Below are 23,430 nucleotides of genomic sequence, written 5' to 3' on the forward strand. Positions count from 1 at the left end.
GCCTTTTATTATCCTTATACCCTTGTGAAAGATAACAGAATTTTGACATAAAGTGGGTAAGTGAGTTGTGCAGAATTTGCTGTAAACCAGACCGTGAAAGTCAGTGCTCAATTCTACATTTTGACTCAGTCATTAACATTTGACCCTCTGGTCTTCATTAATGGGATGTCATCAGAGAGATGTGTAATTACTGAAGAATTATCTCAGGGCATTCAGGAAAGGAAGTCGCAATATGAGGATCTGCTTGTTCTGGAATCCTTACAATCTATTGTCAGTTTGGGGTTGCTGTCTTTCATTTCTTTCAACAGCTTCTGGATTTCCACACTAGATTCGTCCATCTTCAGCCTGAGTGTCTTTAAGGGGCCATTATTTTGTTTTAAAGCCTCAAAGAGCACTGTTATTCCACTCTTCCCCAAGATATTCTCACCCAGGTCCAAAGTCTCCAGCCTCCAATTGCTAATGAGAGCAGATGCAAGATCCTGGCAACAGAAAGACGTGATGGAACAGCCACACAGTCTGTTGAGAAAGAGGACAGACACCAAATCATTCACTGAACAAGTTCTATTTCAGAACCTACCTTGTTGCCAAGCATACTCTGACTTGCTGAGGACCTAGCAGTGAAGAAATGGGGAAATAAATTATTTTCTTTATGAAGCTTATTTTAGTGACATTGGACATAAGACAGTGGATAATGTATTGAAGACAGTGAATAATGGATAAGATATTAGGGTAAGTCAGCCAGAAAATGATTAGGTAGGTATGTGGTGGCCCATGAATTCCTCACTGGGAAGATGATACAAAAAAAAAAAAAAAAAAACCCTAAAGGTAGAGAGTGAAACATTATGGTCACTGGAGGAAGTAACTCAGTGTAGCCAAAATACCAAGCTGGGGGAAGTAGAAAGAGTGGCTCCTAACTGATAAGAGGACACCGTAGGGTCTTGTAGGCTATGCAAAAAACCTTCAGATGATATGGGGAGCTTCTGAGTCTTCTAAAACATAGGTGCTATGGTCTGGCTTGAGAGGTACCTCAGGGTGATGAGTTGAGAACAAACTTCAGGAAATCAAGGACCAACACCTGCAGACCAGCTCAGAGATCATGCAACAGTCGTGTGAGAGGTGGTGGCTCAGATGAGAGTGTTAGGAGTAGGGGGAAAGGTGGTCATCTTCTCAGCATCTGGAAAGGGGTACCTCCAAATGGTTTGAATGTGAGGTGTGAAATGAAGGAAGGAGTGAAAAGATCAGAAGCCTTAGGCTCAGTGAATAGAAGGATTGGACTGTTTTCTTTCAGACCTTACAGCAAGTTGAGTTACCTATACTCACTAATACATGATATGTTATCAAGACTCCCACTCCTCACCAGCTTTCCCTAGAGCTCTTTCTAGACTCAAAGATGCCATTGTCTGTGGAGGACATAGGGGGCGCCATTTGCAGGGGCTACAGCTCCCAGCTAACATAGAGCCTAGCCAGCTGGCTCAAGCCACACGGACCCCTGAGCCATGTGCCCTTGAGCAGTGCACCACAGTGCACACCTACATGTGGTGTCTCCAGCCATCCCTCTGTTGCCCCAGGCACTATGATAGGCACTGCAGATACAGAAAATAGATTCAATTCCTCTCTGAAATAAAATCTACCATGAATGAGTAAATGAATGGACTAATTGTGTTATAGCCATACAATAGGATGTGCTTTAGCCATATAAGGAATGAAGTATGTACACATGCCACAATGTGGCTAAACATTGAAAATGTTATACTAACTGGAAGAAGACGCACACACACACACCACAAAAATGAGTCCATTTATATGAAACATATAAAATAGATCAATCCATAGAGACAGAAAGCAGATTTGTGGTTGCCAGGGGCTGTGAGAAGGGAGCTGACTGTTCATGGGTTTTGAGTTTCCATTTGGGGTGGTAAAAAAGTTCTAGAACTAGATAGTGGCAGGGTTATACAACATTGTAAGTATACTAAATACTACTGCATTGTACACTGTAAAATGGTTCCTTTTATCTTTTTATTTTTTTATCCCACCTCCAGGTGGATATGAAGTTTAACATTTTTTAAAAAATTTATTGGGGTGACAATTGTTAGTGAAATTACATAGATTTCAGGTGTACAATTCTTTATTACATCATCTATAAATCCCATTGTGTGTTCACCACCCAGAGTCAGATCTCCTTCCATCACCATATGTTTGATACCCCTTACACTCATCTCCCACCCCGACAGAAAAAGCAGAGAACCCTATGATTTCACTGATATGTGGTATATAAACCAAAAACAACAAAAGAACAAGAAAAACAAATAAGAAACAAAAACTCATAGACACAGACAATAGTTTAGTGGTTACCAGAGGTTAAAAGGTTCCTTTTATATTGTGTGACTTTCACCTCAACAAAATTAAGTTTTAAAAAAATTTACAGTTCCAGTGATTGGGTGGAATAATCCTACTACAATCAGTTTATTACTTGTAATAGAAAACAGAGCATGTTGTAAGAGGATAGTCAGGAGATCCCCAAACTATTCAAACTAGTTCTTCCCCACAGTAAGCAAGGTGAAAAGTGAAATATTAGCAGACAACCCTGAAAATTGCAGTCTCAGGGCTGTAATCAGAAAAAAAAAAAAACAGTAAGAAAAAAGACCTTGCAGTGGGAAAGAACAGGGTGTGCAAGAGGGAGGACTTGAGTGACATACACAAGAATGAGGAGACAAAGCCTGAGATAAAGTTAGAGAGATAGGAAGGGGCTCAGCCACAGAGAACACGCCTGATAACACAGACTCACAGGCTTGTTATATAAAAATGTGTACAAGGAGGTTGACAAGTGCACAAAGTAACTCAATAAATGCATTAACTGTGCTGTTATGAGAATGAGTCACATGGAAGAATCATTCATTTCATAAGGGGAAAATTGAATGTCTGAAGTCACAGCAAATAAATATATGATGGGATCTGAACCATACTGTGATGTCAGAGCCCCTATTCCATGGCTTTGCTATGGTGCTGGGTCCTTATCCAGTCATCTGGATGAACTCCAATCTTTAGATGCTGTGGAAATGTTTGCTCAGCATGTTCTCCAACTTCTAATTCTAATTAAGCTCAAACTTAACTAAACATTGAAATTGTCTGAGGGAATCCTGACCACCAAGACTTTTTTTTTAATTTTTATTATTAGTTTCAGTTGTACAAAACAATGTAATAGCTAGACATTTATACCCCTCACAAAGTGATAACCTCCCTCCCCCAATCTACTACCTCTCTGACATCGCATACAGCCATTACATTTCCACTGTCTCTATTCCTTATGCTGTTATAGTTGACATTCATTATTATTCAGCTTCAGGTGTATAGCACAGTGAACAGGCATCTATACCATCCCTGATCCCTGAAGCGGTCTCCCTAATAAGACAAGTGTCCATTGGATACCCTACAAAATCTTTACATTATTGATTATATCCCCCAAACTGTCTTTCGTATCCCTATGGCAATTTTGTGGTTACTGATTTTTTTTTCCAAAAGCACTGTTTTTATTTATAGAGTCCTAACCACCTCAGTGGCAGGAGTGGGAGAGGTTTCGTTTCTGATTCAATCCAGGGGCCTCCAGAATGTTGGTCTGTTGTTACCTAACACACAGGCAGTGGCGTCATGGATTTGGTAAACTAGCTACAAAGTTTAGTCTCTCTCTGCCAGAGCAACAAGGTGCGTATCAATCTCTGCTTCTGTAAGAATCCTGAATTTAGGATTTTCAACTGTAACTACTCCAACTTCTATTTCTGAAGGTTTGAAATCAATTGATAGAACAGTAGACAGGCATGTAATTGCAGTTTCCACTGTCTGTTCAAATGTCCAATCAAATTTCTTCTTCACTTTTTTTTCAAAAAAGCTGGTTGAGTCAGTTTGTTTAACTCCTGCTGCAGTGGCTTTAAACCCACAATAGTAACCTGCAGGATCACATTTGTACACCTGAGGGCCTTGTTCTTCATCTATACCAATTAAAATCATACAACAACCAAGAGGCCTCATTTCAGCATTCTGTGTGTAGACCTGAGAAATATCAGCAATTCTTTTACATAGCATGTCCACAGGAACCTCATAGCCATACTTGTATTTCCAATTAGCTGCCTCATAGCGTGCCCTCTGTACCTGGGATCTGCTGTCAGCTGTCATTCCTGTCATCACACAGTCAATGTTTTCAGTTATCTTGAATAAGTGAATCACTGTGCTGGAATCCAATAATTTGTCAGGTACTTTCTTCTGTGTGACAATTACTGCACAGTCTTTCCCTCTGACAGCTACTGATGGAAGGCCACCCTGGTTAATAGTCTTAAAAGCATATTCTACTTGGTAGAGCTGCCCCTCGAGTGAAAAAATGGTAATGTGGCGGTCAAAACCAGTGCTGGAACCACGGGACATGTTGATGCACCCACTACTTCAAACACTGTGGTTACTGATTGTGCTGTCTAATCCCCTCACCCTCTCCCTCATCCCCACACCCCCCCCATCTAGCACCCCTCAGTTCTTTCTCTATATCTCTGAGGCTGTGTCTGATTAGTCTGTGGATGGCAAACAGACGTATGAAAAAATGCTCAACCTCACTAACCATCAGAGAAATGCAAATAAAAACCACAATGAAATACCACCTCAGCCCAGTCAAAATGGCTATCATCAATAAATCAACAAACAGCAAGTGCTGGCAAGGACGTGAAGAAAAGGGATCCCTCATGCACTGCTGGTGGGATTGCAGATTGATGCAGTCACTATGGAAAACAGTAAGGAGGTATCTCAAAAATCTGAAAATGGAACTACCTTATGACCCAGCAATTCCACTCCTAGGCATCTATCCGAAGAAATCCAAAACTATAATGCAAAAAAATGTATCCACCCCTATGTTTATTGCAGCACTATACACAATAGCCAAGACATGGAAACAACCTAAATGCCCATCGGTAGATGACTGGATTAAGAAACTGTGGTACATTTATACAATGGAATATTATGCAGCCATAAAGAAGAAAGAAATATTACTATTTGTAACAACATGGATGAACCTAGAGAACATTATGTTAAGTGAAATAAGTCAGACAGAGAAAGACAATACCATATGATCTCATTTATATGTGGAACCTAAAAAAAAGAATAAATGAATGAATTAATCAGAAACAGTCTCAGAGACATAGAGGAAAAACTGAGGGTTGCTAGATGGGGAGGGTGGGGATAAAGAGGAAGGTGAGGGGATTAGAAAGCACAGTTGGTAACCACAAGGTTGTCACGGGGATACGAAAGTCAATTTGGGGAACGTAATCAATAATGTTGGAAAGATTTTGTAGGGTATCCAATGGACACTTGTCTCATTAGGGAGACCACCTCAGGGATAATGTAGATGCCTGATCACTGCACTGTACACCTGAAGCTGAAGCTGAACAATAATGAACATCAACTACAATTATATATATATATATACACACACATATATATACATATATGTATATATGTACACACATATATATACATATATGTATATATGTACATAGACATATATACATATATTTAAAAGAAGTGGAGTACAGCATTAGGAATACAATGGAAATGTAATGGCTGTGTGCGATGTCAGAGGGATAGTTGATGGGGGAGAGGGGTTATCACTGTGTGAGGGATATAAATGATAAATGTCTAACTATTACTTTGTTTTGTACACCTGAAACTAATAAAAATGTTAAATTTTTTTAAAAAAGAAACTGTGGTACATTTATACAATGGAGTATTACTCAGCCATAAAGAAGAATGAAATCTTATCATCTGCAATGATATGAATGGACCTACAGAACATTATGCTATGTGAAATATAAGTAAGACAGAGAAAGACAAATACCATATGATCTCACTTATATATGGAACCTAAAGTATAGAATAACTGACCACCAAGGCTTTTAAGAGTTCCCAAGTGTACCCATGATAGAAAACAAAAGCACCTTAAATGTTCTAGTGTTTTTCTGATCCCTGCAAGGTGGAAAAAGTATTTCCATGACCCCGCCTCTCCATCAGGGATCTTGTTGAAAAGTGCATTGCATCAATAATATGCATTTCAGGGCCGGCCCGGTGGCGCAGGCGGTTAGAGTTCCATGCTCCTAACTCCGAAGGCTGCCGGTTCGATTCCCACATGGGCCAGTGGGCTCTCAACAACCAAAAAAAAAAAAAAAAAAAAATATTTGAAAAAAAAAAAAAAAAGAAATGCAAATAATATGCATTTCAGGGGAGTGGGAGATGAGGGTAAGGGGGATCAAATACATGGTGATGGAAGGAGAACTGACTCTGGGTGGTGAACACACAATGGGATTTATAGATGATGTAATACAGAATTGTACACCTGAAATTATGTAATTTCATTAACAATTATCACCCCAATAAATTTTAACAAATGCATTTCACTGACTGGGAAGAGAGAAATGAGGCTACACTTGCCATCTTGTTGATGGTACCATTGCATTTCCTGGGGGGTAGTACCCATCTATAGATCCCTGGGTACTGAGCCGGGGCAGGCCCACAGTGTTCTAATCACTGAGCCCAGGAGAAGCAGTGCACTCCTGAAATACACTTCACTGGTGACATCCCCATCTACATGCCACTCTTCCAGGCCCTCTGAATGACTTTGTAAGCACCCATTTACCTGTATTCAATTTCTGTAGGGTTTGCTCCTAAAATTGGACCAAGAGCAATACTATTACATTTTACATCATAAAATATCTCAGAGAGGTTAAATATTTCCAAAACACCTTAAAAATGAGCAAGAGTACCTACCCCAGATATGTTAGGTTACAGTTTGGCTTCTTCAAAGCCTCACAGAGAAACCACAATCCGGTAGCTATGAGATTGAAACCCAAGTCCAAGTGTGTTAGGCTGGAGTCTCTTTGGAGAAGCTTTGAGATATGTTTGCATCCATGTCTGGTTATGTTGCAATGACACAACCTACAAGGACAGTCATAAGAACAGAAGTCTATTATCCCTCTGTGACACATGCCCTATGAGGTGTTTGTCACTTCCAACATTACATATCTTCCACCTCGAGCCATATAGTTTCAGATAGGCTTGTACATAAAAGCATGCAAATGGAGTGGTGATTACATCACCTCCACCCTGCCTAGGTGGTAGAGGGTAATAAAAGGTGCCACCTTTTATTATGGATGAACACACACATCTCCTAAGATACATCTCCTAGAACGGCAGCATATCATATAGGTCAAGAACTTAGGCTCTGGGTTCAGACAGACTCAAGACTGAATCTGAGTCCTCATTTATTTTCTGCACGGTTAGGTCATTGGGATTCCACTCTCCCTGTCTTTTACATTTTACTTCAAGTCTTTTTGTTGTTGTTGTTGTTGTTGTTGTTGTTGCACGTACCAATAGTTCATTTTTATTGCTGAGTAGTATTCCATGGGATGGGTGTACCACCATTTGTTTAACCTTTCATTCATTGGAGGATATCTGGGTTTCCAGCTTTTGGCTATCATTACTTCAAGTCTTGTACTTAATTGCCACAACACAATTGTGATGCACACAGACGCTTGGCATCCCTCATATCTTAGTGGCTGTGTTTCTAATTTAAATGCTGTAGACTCCCCTGCAAGCTTAGACTTCTACAAACCCTCCTGGTGAGGAAACCAGACCACAGAGAAGGATGGTCATGTGGCCCATTCAGGCAGGTGGGTCTACAATCGACCCTGATAGCCCTGTGTCCCAAGCATGGCATCATAGCAACTGATGCTATGGAACCTGAAGGGACATTACAAAGAGGAGATGGATGGCAACTGGACCAAAAGATGTCATGCTTTGTAGTATGTAAAATCCTAAAATCATATGTGAACTGGGGAGTTTAGGGAGGGAGACTAAAACAAAGTCTAAAATTAAGTTTAGACAACCTACAAAATGAAGGCTTGGTCAAACACTGGCTTTATGTATTTAAAGTAATAATCGTTCACAACTCTGTTAATAGAGGGGGCTTCATATGTACTCCTCAGATATGCCCACAGGCAAGCCAAGTGGTGAAGCTTCAATTTTCTAATTAGTAAAATTGAAATAACAGTAACCATTGCACGCAGTTGTAAGAATTAAAATGATAATTCTTGTAAAATTTAGTAGAGTCCTTGACACACACTAAGTACTTAATAAGCTTCAGGCATTTTTTGTTGTTGTTTAGATGCCTAAATCAACTCTAACTTTAAAATAGGGCCATTTACAGAGCAATTTATCATATATAAAATTTTATAGGCTTTTTTAAATTTTCTCTATCTGCTACTAGAAGCCAAATACTCATTTTTCCTATTTAGTTTTAAATGACTGGGGCATATCTGCTTAATGTATACTCTAGATTGAGACATTGGGAGTTTCTAGCACCAGCTGGAAGCCATAGAGATAACTGTCAGACAGTGGTTTTCTAGGACAGCAAAAGCCCCAGAGAAATAAAAACCGGATAGAATTTCTGAACAGAAATAGGTCTCTACCTCTACACAGTCTCTTGAATGTTGCCCTACCTGTGATTCTAATGGGTACAGGTACTTCATGTTGGGCTTGTTCCTATGTAACACGGTGAGCAAACTACAGCCCATGGGTCAAATCCAGCCCATCACCTGTTTTTTGTAAAAAATGTTTTATTGGAACACAGCCACACCTGTTCCTTTATATGTTCTCATGACAACAGCAGAGTCAAACAACTATAATAGAGACCATATGGCCTACAAAGTCTAAAGTGCTTACCATCTGGCTCTTTACAGAAAAAAATTTTCAACCCATACCATATCCCTCAATCCATCCCCAAACGCAAGGAGAAATATGTCTTAAGAACTCAAAAAACACACAAAAAACATCAGATCTCAGAACCAATTATCTATCCCAACTTCCTAGAATAGGAAAAGGCCAGAAAGGAAATTCTGTTCTGAAAAGTAGGCAAATACTAACATCTATGATTCTAGCTGTTCTTTCCCTAATTTGTACCAGCGTCTTGACAGTTTCATTCAGGCAGAATTATTAAATGGTTTCATCTGTCCTACCTATCTTACAACACACACACACACACACACACACACACACACACACAGCAGGGACTTACACCAGGGTCTGTAGTTGACATTCAGGGTAACTCAAGCCTTCACACAGAAGTTTCACCCCACCATCTCCAAGGTTGTTCTTGGCCAAGCACAGGTGAGTCAGTCTCTGGGTAACAATCAAAGCAGAAGAAAGCTCCTTGCAACAGGCTTCTGTAAGGTGACAGTTTTCCAACCTATAAAAGCACCACACACATGGTAAGATGGTGAAAATGTTTCCAAAGTCCAACCTTCTCAACCGACAACCCTCCTTACTGACCACACCCTTTCTATTTTGTGCTGGTGATCACAGCCATGAAGGAGCAGAAATGAGAGAAGTGCAAGCAAAATGCATGAATCATCTGCCTGGGACCAAAAAATGAGAACCAGATGTCTACATCAGTAGGTCATATATGGGTTACCCTGAAAGTCTGATACTACCATTGTTCTTCTCTATGTGGCCGAGACATAAAACACTCTCCATGGAAGAGCAGAGACTTACGACAATCTCTGCAGGAAGCACTTTGGGTGTCTCAGAGTAGTGCACAGCAACTTGACACCTTCATCCAGGAGCTCACTGGCCATGAGGTCCAGGCATTTTAGGGACTGGTTGGTTTCAAGGGCCAAGGAGAAATCATCCCACTGCTGAGTGATGTCAGAACAAGACCCCAACCTGTGGGATACATGGCAGCAAGTCATTCTTCTGGGATGACAGAGACAGGCCCTATCATCTTATTGTTTCCCCAAAGATTATATCCTTGGTTTTCATCTCATTCTACTCCAATATGTGTCCAACCCTGGTCTGAATTGTTGGACAGAGTTGATTTCCTTTGTTTCTTCAAATATCCTCCTGGTCATTTGGTCAACATCCAGCCTCACCTCTAAGAGGAAAAAAAATCTATATACGATTCTGTGTGAAATTTCACCAACATGACTTATTTTTCACATGTCATTTTTTTAATACGGTCATGTTCCATGACTGAGTCTGCACTAATCTTGCTGAGATCTAGATATTGGATTCTATAGGGGAAAAATATTGATACCTAATACTCAAAAAGTTCAACTTCCGTATTACATCATCTATAAATCCCATTGTATGTTCACCATCCAGAGTCAGTTCTCCTTCCATCAGCATATATTTGATCCCCCTTACCCTCATCTCCCACCCCCGCACTCCCCTTACCTTCTGGTAACCACTAAACTATTGTCTGTGTCTATGAGTTTTTGTTTCTCATTTGTTGTCTTGTTCTCTTGTTGTTTTTGGTTTATATACCACATATCAGTGAAATCATATGGTTCTCTGCTTTTTCTGTCTGACTTATTTCACTTAGTATTATACTCTCAAGACCCATCCATGTTGTCACAAATGTTCCTATATCATCTTTTCTTACCGCCGAATAGTACTCCATTGTGTATATATACCACAACTTCTTTATCCATTAATCTTTCAAAGGACATTTTGGTTGTTTCCATGTCTTGGCCAACATAAACAAAGCTGCAATGAACATTGGAGCACACATGTCTTTATCTATAAATGTTTTCAGATTTTTGGGGTAGATACCCAGGAGAGGGATTGCTGGGTCATATGGTAATTCTATTCATAATTTTTTGAGGAACCTCCACACTGCATTCCATATGGCAATGGAAGGAGAACTGACTCTGGGTGGTGAACACACAATGGGATTTATAGATGATGTAATACAGAATTGTACACCTGAAATCTATGTAACTTTACTAAGAATTGTCACCCCAATAAATCTAATTAATTAAAAAAAAGAACAGCAAAGTAAACCCAAAATGAATACAAGTAAAGAGATAATAAAGATCAGAGAGGAAATAAATGAAATAGAGACCCCCAAAAAAGAAAAAGTACAAATGATCAATGAATCCAAGAGGTGGTGTTTCAAGAAGATAAACAAAATTGACAAACCTTTAGCCAGACTCATCGGAAAAAAAGAGAGAGGACCCAAATTGATAATCTCAAAAATGAAAGAGGAAAAGTGACAACAGACGTCACAGAAATATAAAAAAAATTAAGAAATTACTATGAACAACTATATGCCAACAAATTAGACTATCTGGAAGAAATGGACAATTTTCTAGAAGCATACAACATTCCCAGGCTAACTTAAGAAGAAACGAAAAACCTGAATAGACTGATTACTACCAGGGAAACTGAATCAGTAAGCAACAAGCTCCCAGCAAACAAAAGCCCTGGACTAGATGGCTTTACAGGGGAATTGTACAAAACATTTAAAAAAGAATTATCACCTATTCTCCCCAAAGTATGCAAAAAAATCCAAAAGGAGGGAAGGCTCCCAAACACTTTTTACGAGGTCACTATCACTCTGATTCCAAAATCACACAAAGACATTACAAAAAAAGAAAACTACAGGCTGATATCCCTAATGAACATAGATGAAAAAAATCCTCAACAAAATATTAGTGAACAGAATTCAGCAATACATTAAAAAGATCACACACCATGATCAAGTGGGTTCATTCCTGGTATGCAAATTTGGTTCAACATCCACAAATCAATTAATGTGATACACCACATTACAAAATGAAAAATAAAAATCACATGATCATATCAATAGATGCAGAAACAGCATTTGACAAAATCCAGCAGCCATTTATAATAAAAACCGTTAAGAAAGTGGGAATAGAGGGATCATACCTCAACATAATAAAGGCCGTATATGATAAACCACAAGTAACATCATACTCAATGGGGAAAAGCTAAAACCATTCCCCTTAAGATCAGAAACAAAGTAAGGTTGCCCACTTTCTCCACTTCTATTCAACACAGTTCTGGAAGTTCTAGCCACAGCAATCAGACAAGAAAAAGAAAGAAAAGGCATCCAAATTGATAAGGAGGAAGTGAAATTGTCATTATATGCAAATGACATGATACCATATATCGAGAACCCCAAAGACTCCACCTAAAAACTATTAGAATGATAAATGAATTTAGTAAAGTAGCAGGATACAAAATTAATATTCAGAAATCAGTTCCATTTGTATATACCAATAGTAAACTATCAGAAGGAGAAATTAAGAAAATAGTCCTATTCAAAGACTATAAAATACCTAGGAATAAATTTAACCAAAGAAGTAAAAGACCTGTACTTAGAAAATTGTAAGACACTGCAGAGAGAAATGAAAGAAGATATAAATAGATGGAAACACATACCATGCTCATGAATAGGAAGAATTAATGTCGTTAAAATGTCCATACTGCCTAAGGCACTATACAGATTCAATGCAATTCCTATCAAACTACCAAGGATATTTTTCACAGAAATAGAACATATAATCCTAAAATTAAATGGAACCATAAAAAACCCCAGATAGCCTCTGCATTCTTGAGAAATAAGAACAAAGTGGGAGGTATCATAATACCTGACATCAAATTATACTACAAGGCTACAGTAATCACAACAGCATGGTACTGGCATGAAAACAGACATATAGATCAATGAAACAGAATAGAGAGCCCAGAAATAAATCCATGCCTATATGGTCATTTAATCTACGACAATGGAAATAAGAATTTACAGTCGGGTAACGACAGTCTATTCAATAAATGGTGCTGGAAAACCTGGACAGACACACGCAAAAAAAATGAAGCTAGACCACCTTCTTACACATATACAAGAAAAAATTCAAATGGATTAAAGACTTAAATGTAAGATCTAAAACCATAAAACTCCTAAAAGAAAATATAGGAAGACAGTTTACAGACATTACCTGGGGTAATATTTTTACTGATATATACCCTCAGGCAAGAGAAGTAAGAGGAAAAATAAAAATATGGGATTACATCAAACTAAAAAGCTTTTTTCACAGCAAAGGAAACCATCAAGAAAACAAAAAGTCTAAGCGAAGTAAGTCAGACAGAAAAAGCAGAGAACCATATGATTTCACTGATATGTGGGTATATAAACCAAAAACAACAAAAGAACAAGACAAACAAATAAGAAACAAAAACTCATAGACACAGACAATAGTTTAGTGGTTACCAGAGAGTAAGGGGGCAGAGGTGTGGTAGATGAGGGTAAAGGGGATCAAATATATGGTGATAAAAGGAGAACTGACTCTGGATGGTGAACACACAATGAGATTTATAGATGATGTAATACAGAATTGTACACCTGAAATCTATGTAACTTTCCTAACAATTGTTACCCCAATAAACTTTAATTTAAAAAAGAAGAAAAAAATAAAACAAAAAGGGATACTACTGAATGGGAGAAGGTATTTGTCAATGATATATCCGATAAAGGGTTAACATCCAAAATTTATTTTAAAAAACACTCTTTCGACTCAACTCCAAAAAAACAAACAACCCAATTTTAAAAAATGGGCAGAGGACATGAAGAGACATTTTTCTAAAGAGGACATACAGATGGCAAACAGACATATGAAGAAATGCTCAACCTCACTAATCATTAGACAAATGCAAATAAAAACCGCAATGAGATACCACCTCACCCAAGTCAAACTGGCTATCATCAATAAATCAAAAAGAACAAATGCTGGCGAGGATGTAGAGAAAAGGGAACCCTTGTGCACTGTTGATGGGATTGCAGATTGGTGCGGCCACTATGGAAATCAGTATAGCGGTATCTCAAAAAACTGGAAATGGAACTACCTTATGACCCAGCAATTCCACTCTCAGGTATCTATCTAGAGAATTCCAAAATGCTAATTCGAAAAAATCTATGCACTCCCATGTTTATTGCAGCACTATTAACAATAGCCAAGACATGGAAACAACGGACATGCCCATTGGTAGACCACTGGATTAATAAACTATGTGTGGTATGAGCCATCCCTGTTGCTCAGGTGGTTGGAGCACCGTGCTCCAAACACTGAGGTCACCAGTTCGATTCCCACGTAGGCCAGTGAACTGCACCCTCTACAGCTAAGATTGTGAACAATGGGTCTCCCTGGAGCTGGGCTGCCAGCAAGCAACTGGAGGTCAGTGTTAGCTGCTGTGGGATGCCAAGGACTGCCATGAGCATCCCGTGGCCAGCGTGAGTGAGTGGCCAGCAGCCAGTGAGAGCTGCCATGAGCTGCTCTGAGCGGCCGACCTATGATCGGCAACCGACTGTCTCACCCAGGGGGAGCGCAAGGCTCATAATACCAGCATGGGCGAGGGATTTTGTCCTATACAACTAGACTGAGAAACAACTGCTTCAACTGGAGTAGGGAAGGGAGGTGGAAATAAGGAGGCAAAAAATAAGAAACTGTGGTACATTTATACAATGGAGTATTATGCAGCCATAAAGAAGAATGAAGTCTTACCATTTGCAACTATATGGACGGACCTAAAAAAAAATATGTTAAGCGAAATAAGTCAGACAGAGAAAGACAAATACCATAAGATCTCATTTATATGTGGAATCTAAAGAAAAGAATAAATGAATGAATGAATCAGAAACAGTCTCAGATATAGAAGAAAAACTAAGGGTTGCTAGATGGGGAGGTGGGGATAAAAAAGAAGGTGAGAGGATTAGAAAGCACAATCAGTAACCACAAGATTGCCATGGAGATACAAAAGTCTGTTTGGGGAATATAATTAATAATGTTGTAAATATTTTGTAGGGTATCTGATGGACACTTGTCTTATTAGGGAGACCACTTCAGGGATGGTGTAGATGCCTGATAACTGCTGTACACCTGAAGCTGAATAATAATGAATGTCAAATATATATATATATATATATATATATATGTTTATTTATTTATTTATATTTATTCACAAGAAATGGAGTACAGCATTAGGAATAGAGACAGTGGTAATGTAATGGCTATATGCAATGTCAGAGGGGTAGTAGATTGGGGGAGAGGGTTTATTACTTTGTGAGGGGTATAAATGATAAACATCTAACTATTACATTGTTTTGTACACCTGAAACTAGTTAAAAATAAATTAAGTTTTAAAAACTTTAGAATAACAGATGTTTTTCTAATTATATGAAAAACAGCACCATCAAAATTAGTAAACATTCCCATTTGTGCATATAGCTCATAAATGTCAGAGCAGGACTTGAGGTCATTTCCAAATCCAAAAACCTGTGCCACTAGCTGGTACCTCAGGTTGCTACTCATCAGAGTCTAGAGGGAAAACTGGTACCCTAAAGATGTGTGATGATAATCAGAGCACTCATTATGGGAGTTCACTGAGGAAAGAGGAATCTCCCCAACCAGTGAGTTACCGAGAACAGGATACTTGATGCTTCTACAGCATTACTCAGTGGCCAGTTAAGTCGATGGCCATTCTGAATCACAGCAGGAAGGCAAAGTGCAGCCTGAAATACCATGTCCCTAAGCTAGAGGATGACACAAAATTCTGGGTGTTTCTTTGCATTCTGGGCTTGGTAGTCAATGCAGAGGACAAGCTATCTCTGGAAAGAAGCAGAGGCTGAAACCCCATCCAGGTTCTAGTTAAGGATATGCTCTCCTGTGTAGCATGACATGCACTCCGAGTGATATCCTCTTCTGTCTAGCTCACCCAGCAGCACAGCAGAGCTCACAGCATGCTTTTGATGCTGAGAACAGCAATGGCATGAGATCTACCTCAAATAATGCAGATTACATCTCAAGTGTTTCAGGGTCTCACACAACAGCAGCAGCATCTTCTCGCTGTGGACACTGCCTTCCAGGGTCAGGTGAGTCAAAGTCTTCTTACCAGTGAAAGCCAGACAGAAGTCCTGATATGCTTCAGCAGGGGACACATTTTTAATCCTAGGAAAAATAAAAAGGAGGGTCCATCTTGGGAGCTATAGATAGTTGGTGCTGTGAAAACTGTGTAAGATGAGATGTCACAAGTCAAGATGGAAAGGGGAAAGACAGTCTGATATGCTGATTTGAAGAACAAGTCAGTGGAATGACAGCTGGAAAGAGCAACACGAGAGACTGTGGATTCAAGTGGTACATAGTGATGGAAGGGAAGATGGAATGAGATAGTGAAGGGCTTGGCTCACCCTTGTCTTTGCTCATGCTGTTATCCAGATGAAACATCCCTATCCTTATTTTTTGTGTCATATCATTTCTTTCAACATGCAGCTCACAAACTTCTTCCCCTCCCCCTCAACACTTACTGACTTTGTCTAGCAAGAATAAATCACTTATCCCCATACCCCCATGTGGTCATCTACATTTCTACAAAGCAGTTCTGATTTAGGCTACAGTAAGTTATGCTTTCTAAGTTAGCAAATAAGTTACAGACTCCTTGAAGGTATGGACCGTTAAGAGTTTTGTTTTGTTTTTTTAATTTCCCTGTCAGCTAACACGATTGTGGAATATTAAATTGGATTAAAATAGACCTTAAGTGGGCTATAACATGGATTTTCTGTAATCAAATGCTAAACTTCAAGAAACAACTCAGCATAAAAAAATAAGAAGGTTTTCCTAGCACATAACCTATGCCATCTTCTTAAACATAACTGTCAATCCACTTCATGTTATACAATAATGAAGCTAGCTCATAAATTATCCTGTATACATAGGAGGAAATAACAAAAGAAAGGACTTTTTCAGGGTCTCTCTTTAAAGCATGCTTAATGCACCCTAACTTGAGATTCAATCAATACCCACACGACTGTCTCTTTAACTATACTCTTATTCAGATATTTATTTCCAAGTGTACTGTTAGAGCTTCTTACCTGTTTTCACCTCGTTCCTCCAAACCAGGCAATCTATCCTCTTGTTGTGTAATACTCTTCTCTCTAAACATGCAATTGGTCTTGACCCTTCATTTTAATATAGTGAACATTCCCTGTGGCTTATCTAAAAGAAGCTCCAAAATCAAATTTTCAGCACAGAGTAAGAATAAGGCATTCAGAGCCCCTGCTTAAACTGTCCTGAACTCTTAGTGATGCAAATTACAAGTGTCTTTTAATTATTGTTCTCATGCAATGCCTTACAAAAACAGCAGAATAATGTAACTTTACTAACAATTGTCACCCCAATAAACTTTAATTTAAAGAAAAAAAAGAGCAGAGTAAGGTTTTCAAGGCCATGCAGAAGAAATCGACATCTTTACTTGCACTGGCCCATGTTAGATTTTGTTGCTGTGTACACACAAGTTCCATGACATTCCTAGATAAGCTGTCTGTCACCTGACATCAGTAGGTACAGTCAACTGATGTGTGGCACAGCTATTGGTTGTAAGTAAATAGCACTACATTTTCAATGGATTAATTAAGGCTTCTACAGAATGTTGGTTTAGGGGAAAGTTTCAGCAATGTATCTGTATGAAGTTTTGAACAGAACTTATGAAGTTTATCCCCTGAACATGTGTTAGTTGAAAAGTGTGTACCATTTGTATACACCAATAACAAACTATCTTAAAGAGAAATTAAGAAAACAATCCCATTTACAATTCCTTCAAAAACAATAAAATACTTAGAAATAAATTTAAACAGACACACAGATCAATGGAACAGAATAGAGAGCCCATAAATAAATCTATGCCTATATGGTCATTCAATCAATGACAATGGAAGCAAGAATTTACATTGGATAAATACAGTCTATTTAATAAATGGTGATGGAAAAACTGGACAGATACATGCAAAAAAATGAAAACAGACCACCTTTTACACATAAACAAGAATAAATTCAAAATGAATTAAAGACCTAAATGTAAGACTCGAAACCATAAAACTCCTAGAAGAAAATATAGGGAGTAAATTTGCAGACATAACCCTTAGTAATACTTTTACTGATATATCCTCTTGGGCAAGGGAAGCAAAAGAAAAAATAAACATGTGGGACTACATCAAACTAAAAGGTATTTTTATGGCAAACAAAATCATCAATAAAACAAAAAGACATTCTACTGAATGGGAGGAAGACATTTACCAATGATACATCTAATAAGGGGTAATATCCAAAATTTATAAAACTCAACACTGAAAAAACAAACAACCCAATTTTAAAAATGGACAGAGGACATGAAGAGATATTTCTCTAAAGAGGATGTACAGGCCAACAGACATATGAAAAAATGCTCAACATCACTAATCATAAGAGAAATGTAAATAAAAACCTCAATGAGATACCACCTCACTCTGGTCAGAATGGCCTATCATCAATAAATCAACAAACAACAAGTGTTGGTGAGGATGTGGAGAAAAGAGAACCCTCTTGCACTGTTGGTAGAGTTGCAGATTGGTGCAGCCACTATGGAAAACAGTATGGAGGTATCTCAAAAAATTGAAAATGGAACTACCTTATGACTCCTGGATATCTATCCAAAGAAATTCAAAACACTAATTCAGAAAAATATATGCACCCTATGTTTATTGCAGTGCAATTCACAATAGCCCAGATATGGAAACAACTGAAATGCCTGTCGATAGATGAATGGATAGAGAAACTGTGGTACATTTATGCAAGGGAGTATTACTTGGCCATAAAAAAGAATGAAATCTTACCATTTGCAATAACTTGGATAGACCTAGAGAATATTATGCTAAGTGAAATAAGTCAGACTGAGAAAGACAAATACCATATAATCTCACTTATATGTGGAATCTGAAAAACAGAATAAATGAGCAAACTAAACAGAAATAGACTCAGAGGTATACAGGAAAGAACTGATGGTTGCTAGATGGGAGGGGTTGGGAATGGGGGAGCAGGTGAAGGGATTAGAAAGTGCCAGTTAGTAATCACAGTACAGTCACAGAGATATGAAATACAGTATGGGAAATATAATCAATAATGTTGCAAAGATTATGTAGGGTACCAGATGGGCACTGGGCTTATCAGGGGGACACTTCATGGACTGTGTAGATGCCTGACCACTGCGCTGTACACCTGAAGCTGAAGTAGAACAGTATTGAATGTCAACTAATATACATATATACATATACATATATTCACAGGATGTAAAGTACAGCATAGGGAATATAGTCAATGGTATTGTTAACAGCTATATACAATGTCAGAGGGGTAGTAGATTGGGGGGTTTATCACTTTGTGAGGGGTGTAAATGTCTATTACATTGCTTTGCACACATGAAACTAATAAATAAATAATAAATAAATAAATAAGGATGTCCTAATAGTCATCTGTCCAAGTGGCCCCCATCATGACTCACATCTGCCACAACCTACCTTACTCACTCTCACTTCTCAATTTCACTCCACACACTAGTTATAAGTTCACCATTGTCTCACCAACACGTTCTTATGCACATATTTGAAACTTATCTCTCTGAAATATTTCCCCAATTCCCACCCCAGGTCTCTTTCTGACATGCACATGCCTATTTTTCCTATAGGTCAAGTCTCAAACACGCCTCACAGCATATGTAGGGAAGGATCCAAACTCTTGGCCAGATTTCATGAAAATGACAATATGACATATAAATCTCCCACTAGACACACTTAAGGATGGGAACCATTTCATTTATTTGTGTTCTGAGCACCTGGCTGGTTGAAACCTGGTCTAACATTCAAATACGGGTCTCACATTAAAAACGCCTGAGATAGCCATTGCAAAATTAGCATCTACTTACACCACCTTCTGGAGATGACAGGTAACACAGGTAATCTGCTCACAAAGAATCCTCATGGAGGAGTGACTCAGGAAGCTTTGACCCACATCCAGAAAGTTCAGGTTCTTGTTTGAACTGAACACAGAGCAAAGATCCGTCCAGAGACAAAGAGTGTGGTGGTCGCTCTGTGACCTAGGAGGCAGTGAGGGACAGGAGCTTCCATTAATGGCACATCTGGGAAAAGTCATGAAAAGCATTAGGTTGTTCTGCAAAACCATCAATAAAACGAAAAGCAACCTCAGAACGGGAGGAAATGTTTATAAATCATAGCTCTAATAAGGGGTTGATATCCAAAATATAAAAAGAACTCGCACAACTCAATGGAAAAAATCCATTTTTCATTGGATCTTTTGTTGTTGTTGAATTGCATGAGATCTTTACATATTTTGGATATTAACCCCTTATTGGAGGTGTTGTTTACAAATATCTTCTCTCATTCTATTGGTTGCCTCTTTCTTTTATTGATGGTTTCTTTACTGTGCAGAAGTTTTTAGTTTGATATAGTCCCATAAAATGGGCAGAGGACCTGAATTGACATTTTCCCAAAGAAGACATACAGATGGCCAACAGCTACATGTAAAGGTACTCAACACCACTAATCCTTAGGGAAATACAAGTAAAACCACAATAAGATATCATCTCTCAATCATTAGAATGGCTGTCATCAAAAAGACAAGAGATAACAAGTGTTGGTGAAGATGTAGAAAAAAGGGAACTTCTGTGCACTGCTGACAAGAATGTGAATTGGAAACAGTGTGAAGTTTCCTCAAAAAAATTAAAAATAGAACTACTGTATGACCCAGAAATTCCACTCCTGTGTATTTATCTGAAGAAAACAAAATCACCATCTCAAAAAGATATCAACACCCCACATGTAGCAGCACTATTCACAATAGCCAAGAAACGGAGACAATCTAAGTTTTCGTTAATGGATGAGTGGATAAAGAAAACGTGGTACTTATATGCAATGGAATATTATTCAGCCATAAAACAGAAAATTTTGCCATTTACCGCAACATGGCTGCACCTTGAGGATATGCTGCATGAAATAAGTCAGACAGAAAAAGACAAATATTGTATGATCTCACCTACATGCAGAATCTGAAAGAGAGAGAGAGAGTGAGAGGGAGGGAGGGAGGGAGGGAGGGAGGAAGGAAGGAAGGAAGGAAGGAAGGAAGGAAGGAAGGAAGGAAGGAAGGAAGGAAGGAAGGAAAAGAACACACTAAACTCATAGATACAGAGAACAGACTGGTCATTGGCCCAGACAAAGTTTGAGTGAAATGGATGAAGGGAGTCAAAAGGTATAACTTCCAGTCATAAAATAAATATGACATGGGGATATAACGTACAAAATGGTGACTATAGTTGTGTCTTTTTGTTGTTGTTTTTGGGTTGTTGTTGTTTGGGTATTTGTTGTTGTTGTTGTTGTTTTGGTGACTATAGTTTTTTAAAAAGGAATTGGTAGGGAGGAAAATATATTAATGTTGAGATTGTCCAGGCACATCCTAAACCCATTCCCCACATGAAAACTATAACACTAAAACAGAAGGATACTACACTTCGGGTGATGAGCATACAATGGAGTACACAGACGTTGTACTATAAACTTGTACACCTGAAATTTATGTAATGTTACTAACTGATGTGACCCCAATAAATTTAATTTAAAGTTTTTTTAAAGATTCCAAAGACCCCATTCCTAGTCTGAACATCATGGAACCTATCTTGAATGGTGAGCCAGCAGGAAGCAATTCCAGCAAGAAGAAAACATTGACCTTAAGCCACAGGGAGCAGGAGACTGTCCTCTTACCAATGGAGTATGAAATGAAACTAAAGGTGGGGGAATAAGAAGTGACTGTTCTTACCTCTGGACCCATGTGTCAGATTCTGATGCAGTGTCATTCTCCAGGAATATCCCCTTTTCTACCTGCAGCGAGATTTTCTCCAAGTTTTGACAGTGCTTGAGGCAGAAGGATGAGTACATGATGTCCATTTTATTTTTCAAATGCAGAGACATTTCCTTCACGTGGACCATCGCTTCCTTTATGAGCTGCTTGTCCTGAGATTCGTAAAGACAGTATAGCACCTCCTTCATGTCCATCATCGAGAAGGGTTTATTCCCACTGGACTTGGATTTCAGTAATTCCTGCTTGATGCCCATTGACACTCGGCAGCCAAAAGTGATCTCCAGCTCCCTGGCCCTCTTCTCGTTCGAGAGGCCGAATAAGAAGTACACGACATGGGTCAGGTTGGGGTTCTTCAGCCTTTCTTCCTTGGAGAGCAACTTCTGTATGTCCCCAATATCGCCCCTGTGGCTCTCTCCGTCTTCCTCCTCCTCACTCTCCAGAAGATAGAACATGGCAGCTAACAACTGCTGGACACTGAGGTGGATGAAGGAGTAGCAGCCCCCACAGTCTCTGTCCTTCTGGAGGACGTTCTGGTCCAGGAAAGGACGGAGGTCAGACTCCTCTACCCCAAGTCTCCCGAGGTCTTCTCCACCGAACACAGATGTCTGCGTCCATACGCCCTCAGCAGCCAGGACACACAGAGCCTTCAGTGCAGCCACGAGGTGCTGGCTGGGGCAGCTGCCAGGGGCTGGCGTGAACTGGCTGCACAGGAAACGCAGGAACAGCGATGTGGTGGTTTGGCACGTGGGGGCCGGGTCTTCTCCCTTCTCCATCTGCAGTTTCAGACAAGTGCACACGACCCAGCACACGGCAGGAGCCGTGCCCATGTGAAACAAAGCTGGATTGCTCTTCATCAAGTCGAAAGCTCGCAGTGCCTGATCCTCCTCTTGAAAGTGTTTCAAGAAATACTCCCTCCTGTCCAGCTCTAAGAGCCCCTCGATTTCCAGGAGGAGCGGCTGTTCCAGCAAGAGCCGGAGCTCTCTCAGGGCCCCCGGTCGAGTGGTGATCAGCAAAGTGGCCTTGGGTAACATTTTTCTCTTCAGCAAACTCCCCAGGAGGACGGGCACCGGCTTGCGCTTCTTCCAGTCACCACAAATGTCATGGATGAGTGACCCCGAGGGGACTCTCAGCTCATCGAAACCATCGATGATGATCAGGACTTTCTGTGCCTGGGCTAGGATCTCTGGACCAGCATTCTGCAAATCTGGCCAGTTCTTAGACATCAGCTCTGCAAAAGTGCACGCTCCCTTGTGGTTGAGCTCCTTGCAGCTGAGATAGAAGGCCGAATTGAGTGTCCCTGGGAGGTTGTCCTGTGTCCAGTCCAGCATCACCTTCTTTGCCAGTGTGGTTTTCCCAACACCCGCAGGACCGTGTAGCACCACCGTAAGTGGCCTTAGCTGTGCGGGTGTTTGGGGATTCAAGAATGAGGTGAACTTTTGACTTCCCTGGGTGATTTTGTAGTGGAAATCATCACCATCGCCATAACAAAATGTGTTTTTCCAGATAGAATAAAATTTCTCCATTGTGTTTCTATCTCTCTCCTCTTCACCTGTACCGATACACAATGGGAGAAAGTTAGAGGGCCAGTAATTATACTCAAAATATACTGGAAATTAAACTTTGTAAAAGAGGGCCAGTGATTATACTCAAAATATACTAGAAATTAAACTTTGTAAAGCACCAGAAATGAGAATACCAAGAAGAGCAAATTATGTTGCACTCTACCAAATATCAAATGTACGACTATAATACAGTTTTTACCCAACTGGCTTTTCTAACATCCAAGACCCCTTCTGCCTTTCCCAGCTTTGGGTTATCTATTCTTTGCCCTTGTGCGCACTTTGTAAAATACCCATGGATGTGAGCTTGACTC

General features: G+C 39.4%; 2 protein-coding genes across 2 annotated transcripts; both read right to left on the minus strand.

Annotated features, from left to right (window-relative positions):
• Positions 1 to 212: 212 nt before the first annotated feature.
• Positions 213 to 23,080, minus strand: NLRP7 (NLR family pyrin domain containing 7; the record flags this gene model as incomplete). The annotated part of the gene is made up of 7 exons (XM_081031555.1): positions 213 to 516; positions 6,796 to 6,963; positions 9,101 to 9,271; positions 9,577 to 9,747; positions 15,663 to 15,830; positions 19,612 to 19,782; positions 21,516 to 23,080. 7 exons carry the CDS (start codon positions 23,078 to 23,080, stop codon positions 213 to 215), a joined length of 2,718 nt encoding a protein of 905 aa, XP_080887681.1.
• LOC308490492 (proteasome subunit alpha type-6-like) lies at positions 3,519 to 4,413 on the minus strand (the record flags this gene model as incomplete). The annotated part of the gene is made up of 1 exon (XM_081032840.1): positions 3,519 to 4,413. One exon carries the CDS (start codon positions 4,411 to 4,413, stop codon positions 3,673 to 3,675), a length of 741 nt encoding a protein of 246 aa, XP_080888966.1. The 3' UTR covers positions 3,519 to 3,672.
• Positions 23,081 to 23,430: the final 350 nt, after the last annotated feature.

This window comes from Rhinolophus hipposideros (assembly GCF_964194185.1).
Source record: "Rhinolophus hipposideros genome assembly, chromosome: 21".
In the NCBI taxonomy this organism is placed as follows: Eukaryota; Metazoa; Chordata; class Mammalia; order Chiroptera; family Rhinolophidae; genus Rhinolophus; species Rhinolophus hipposideros.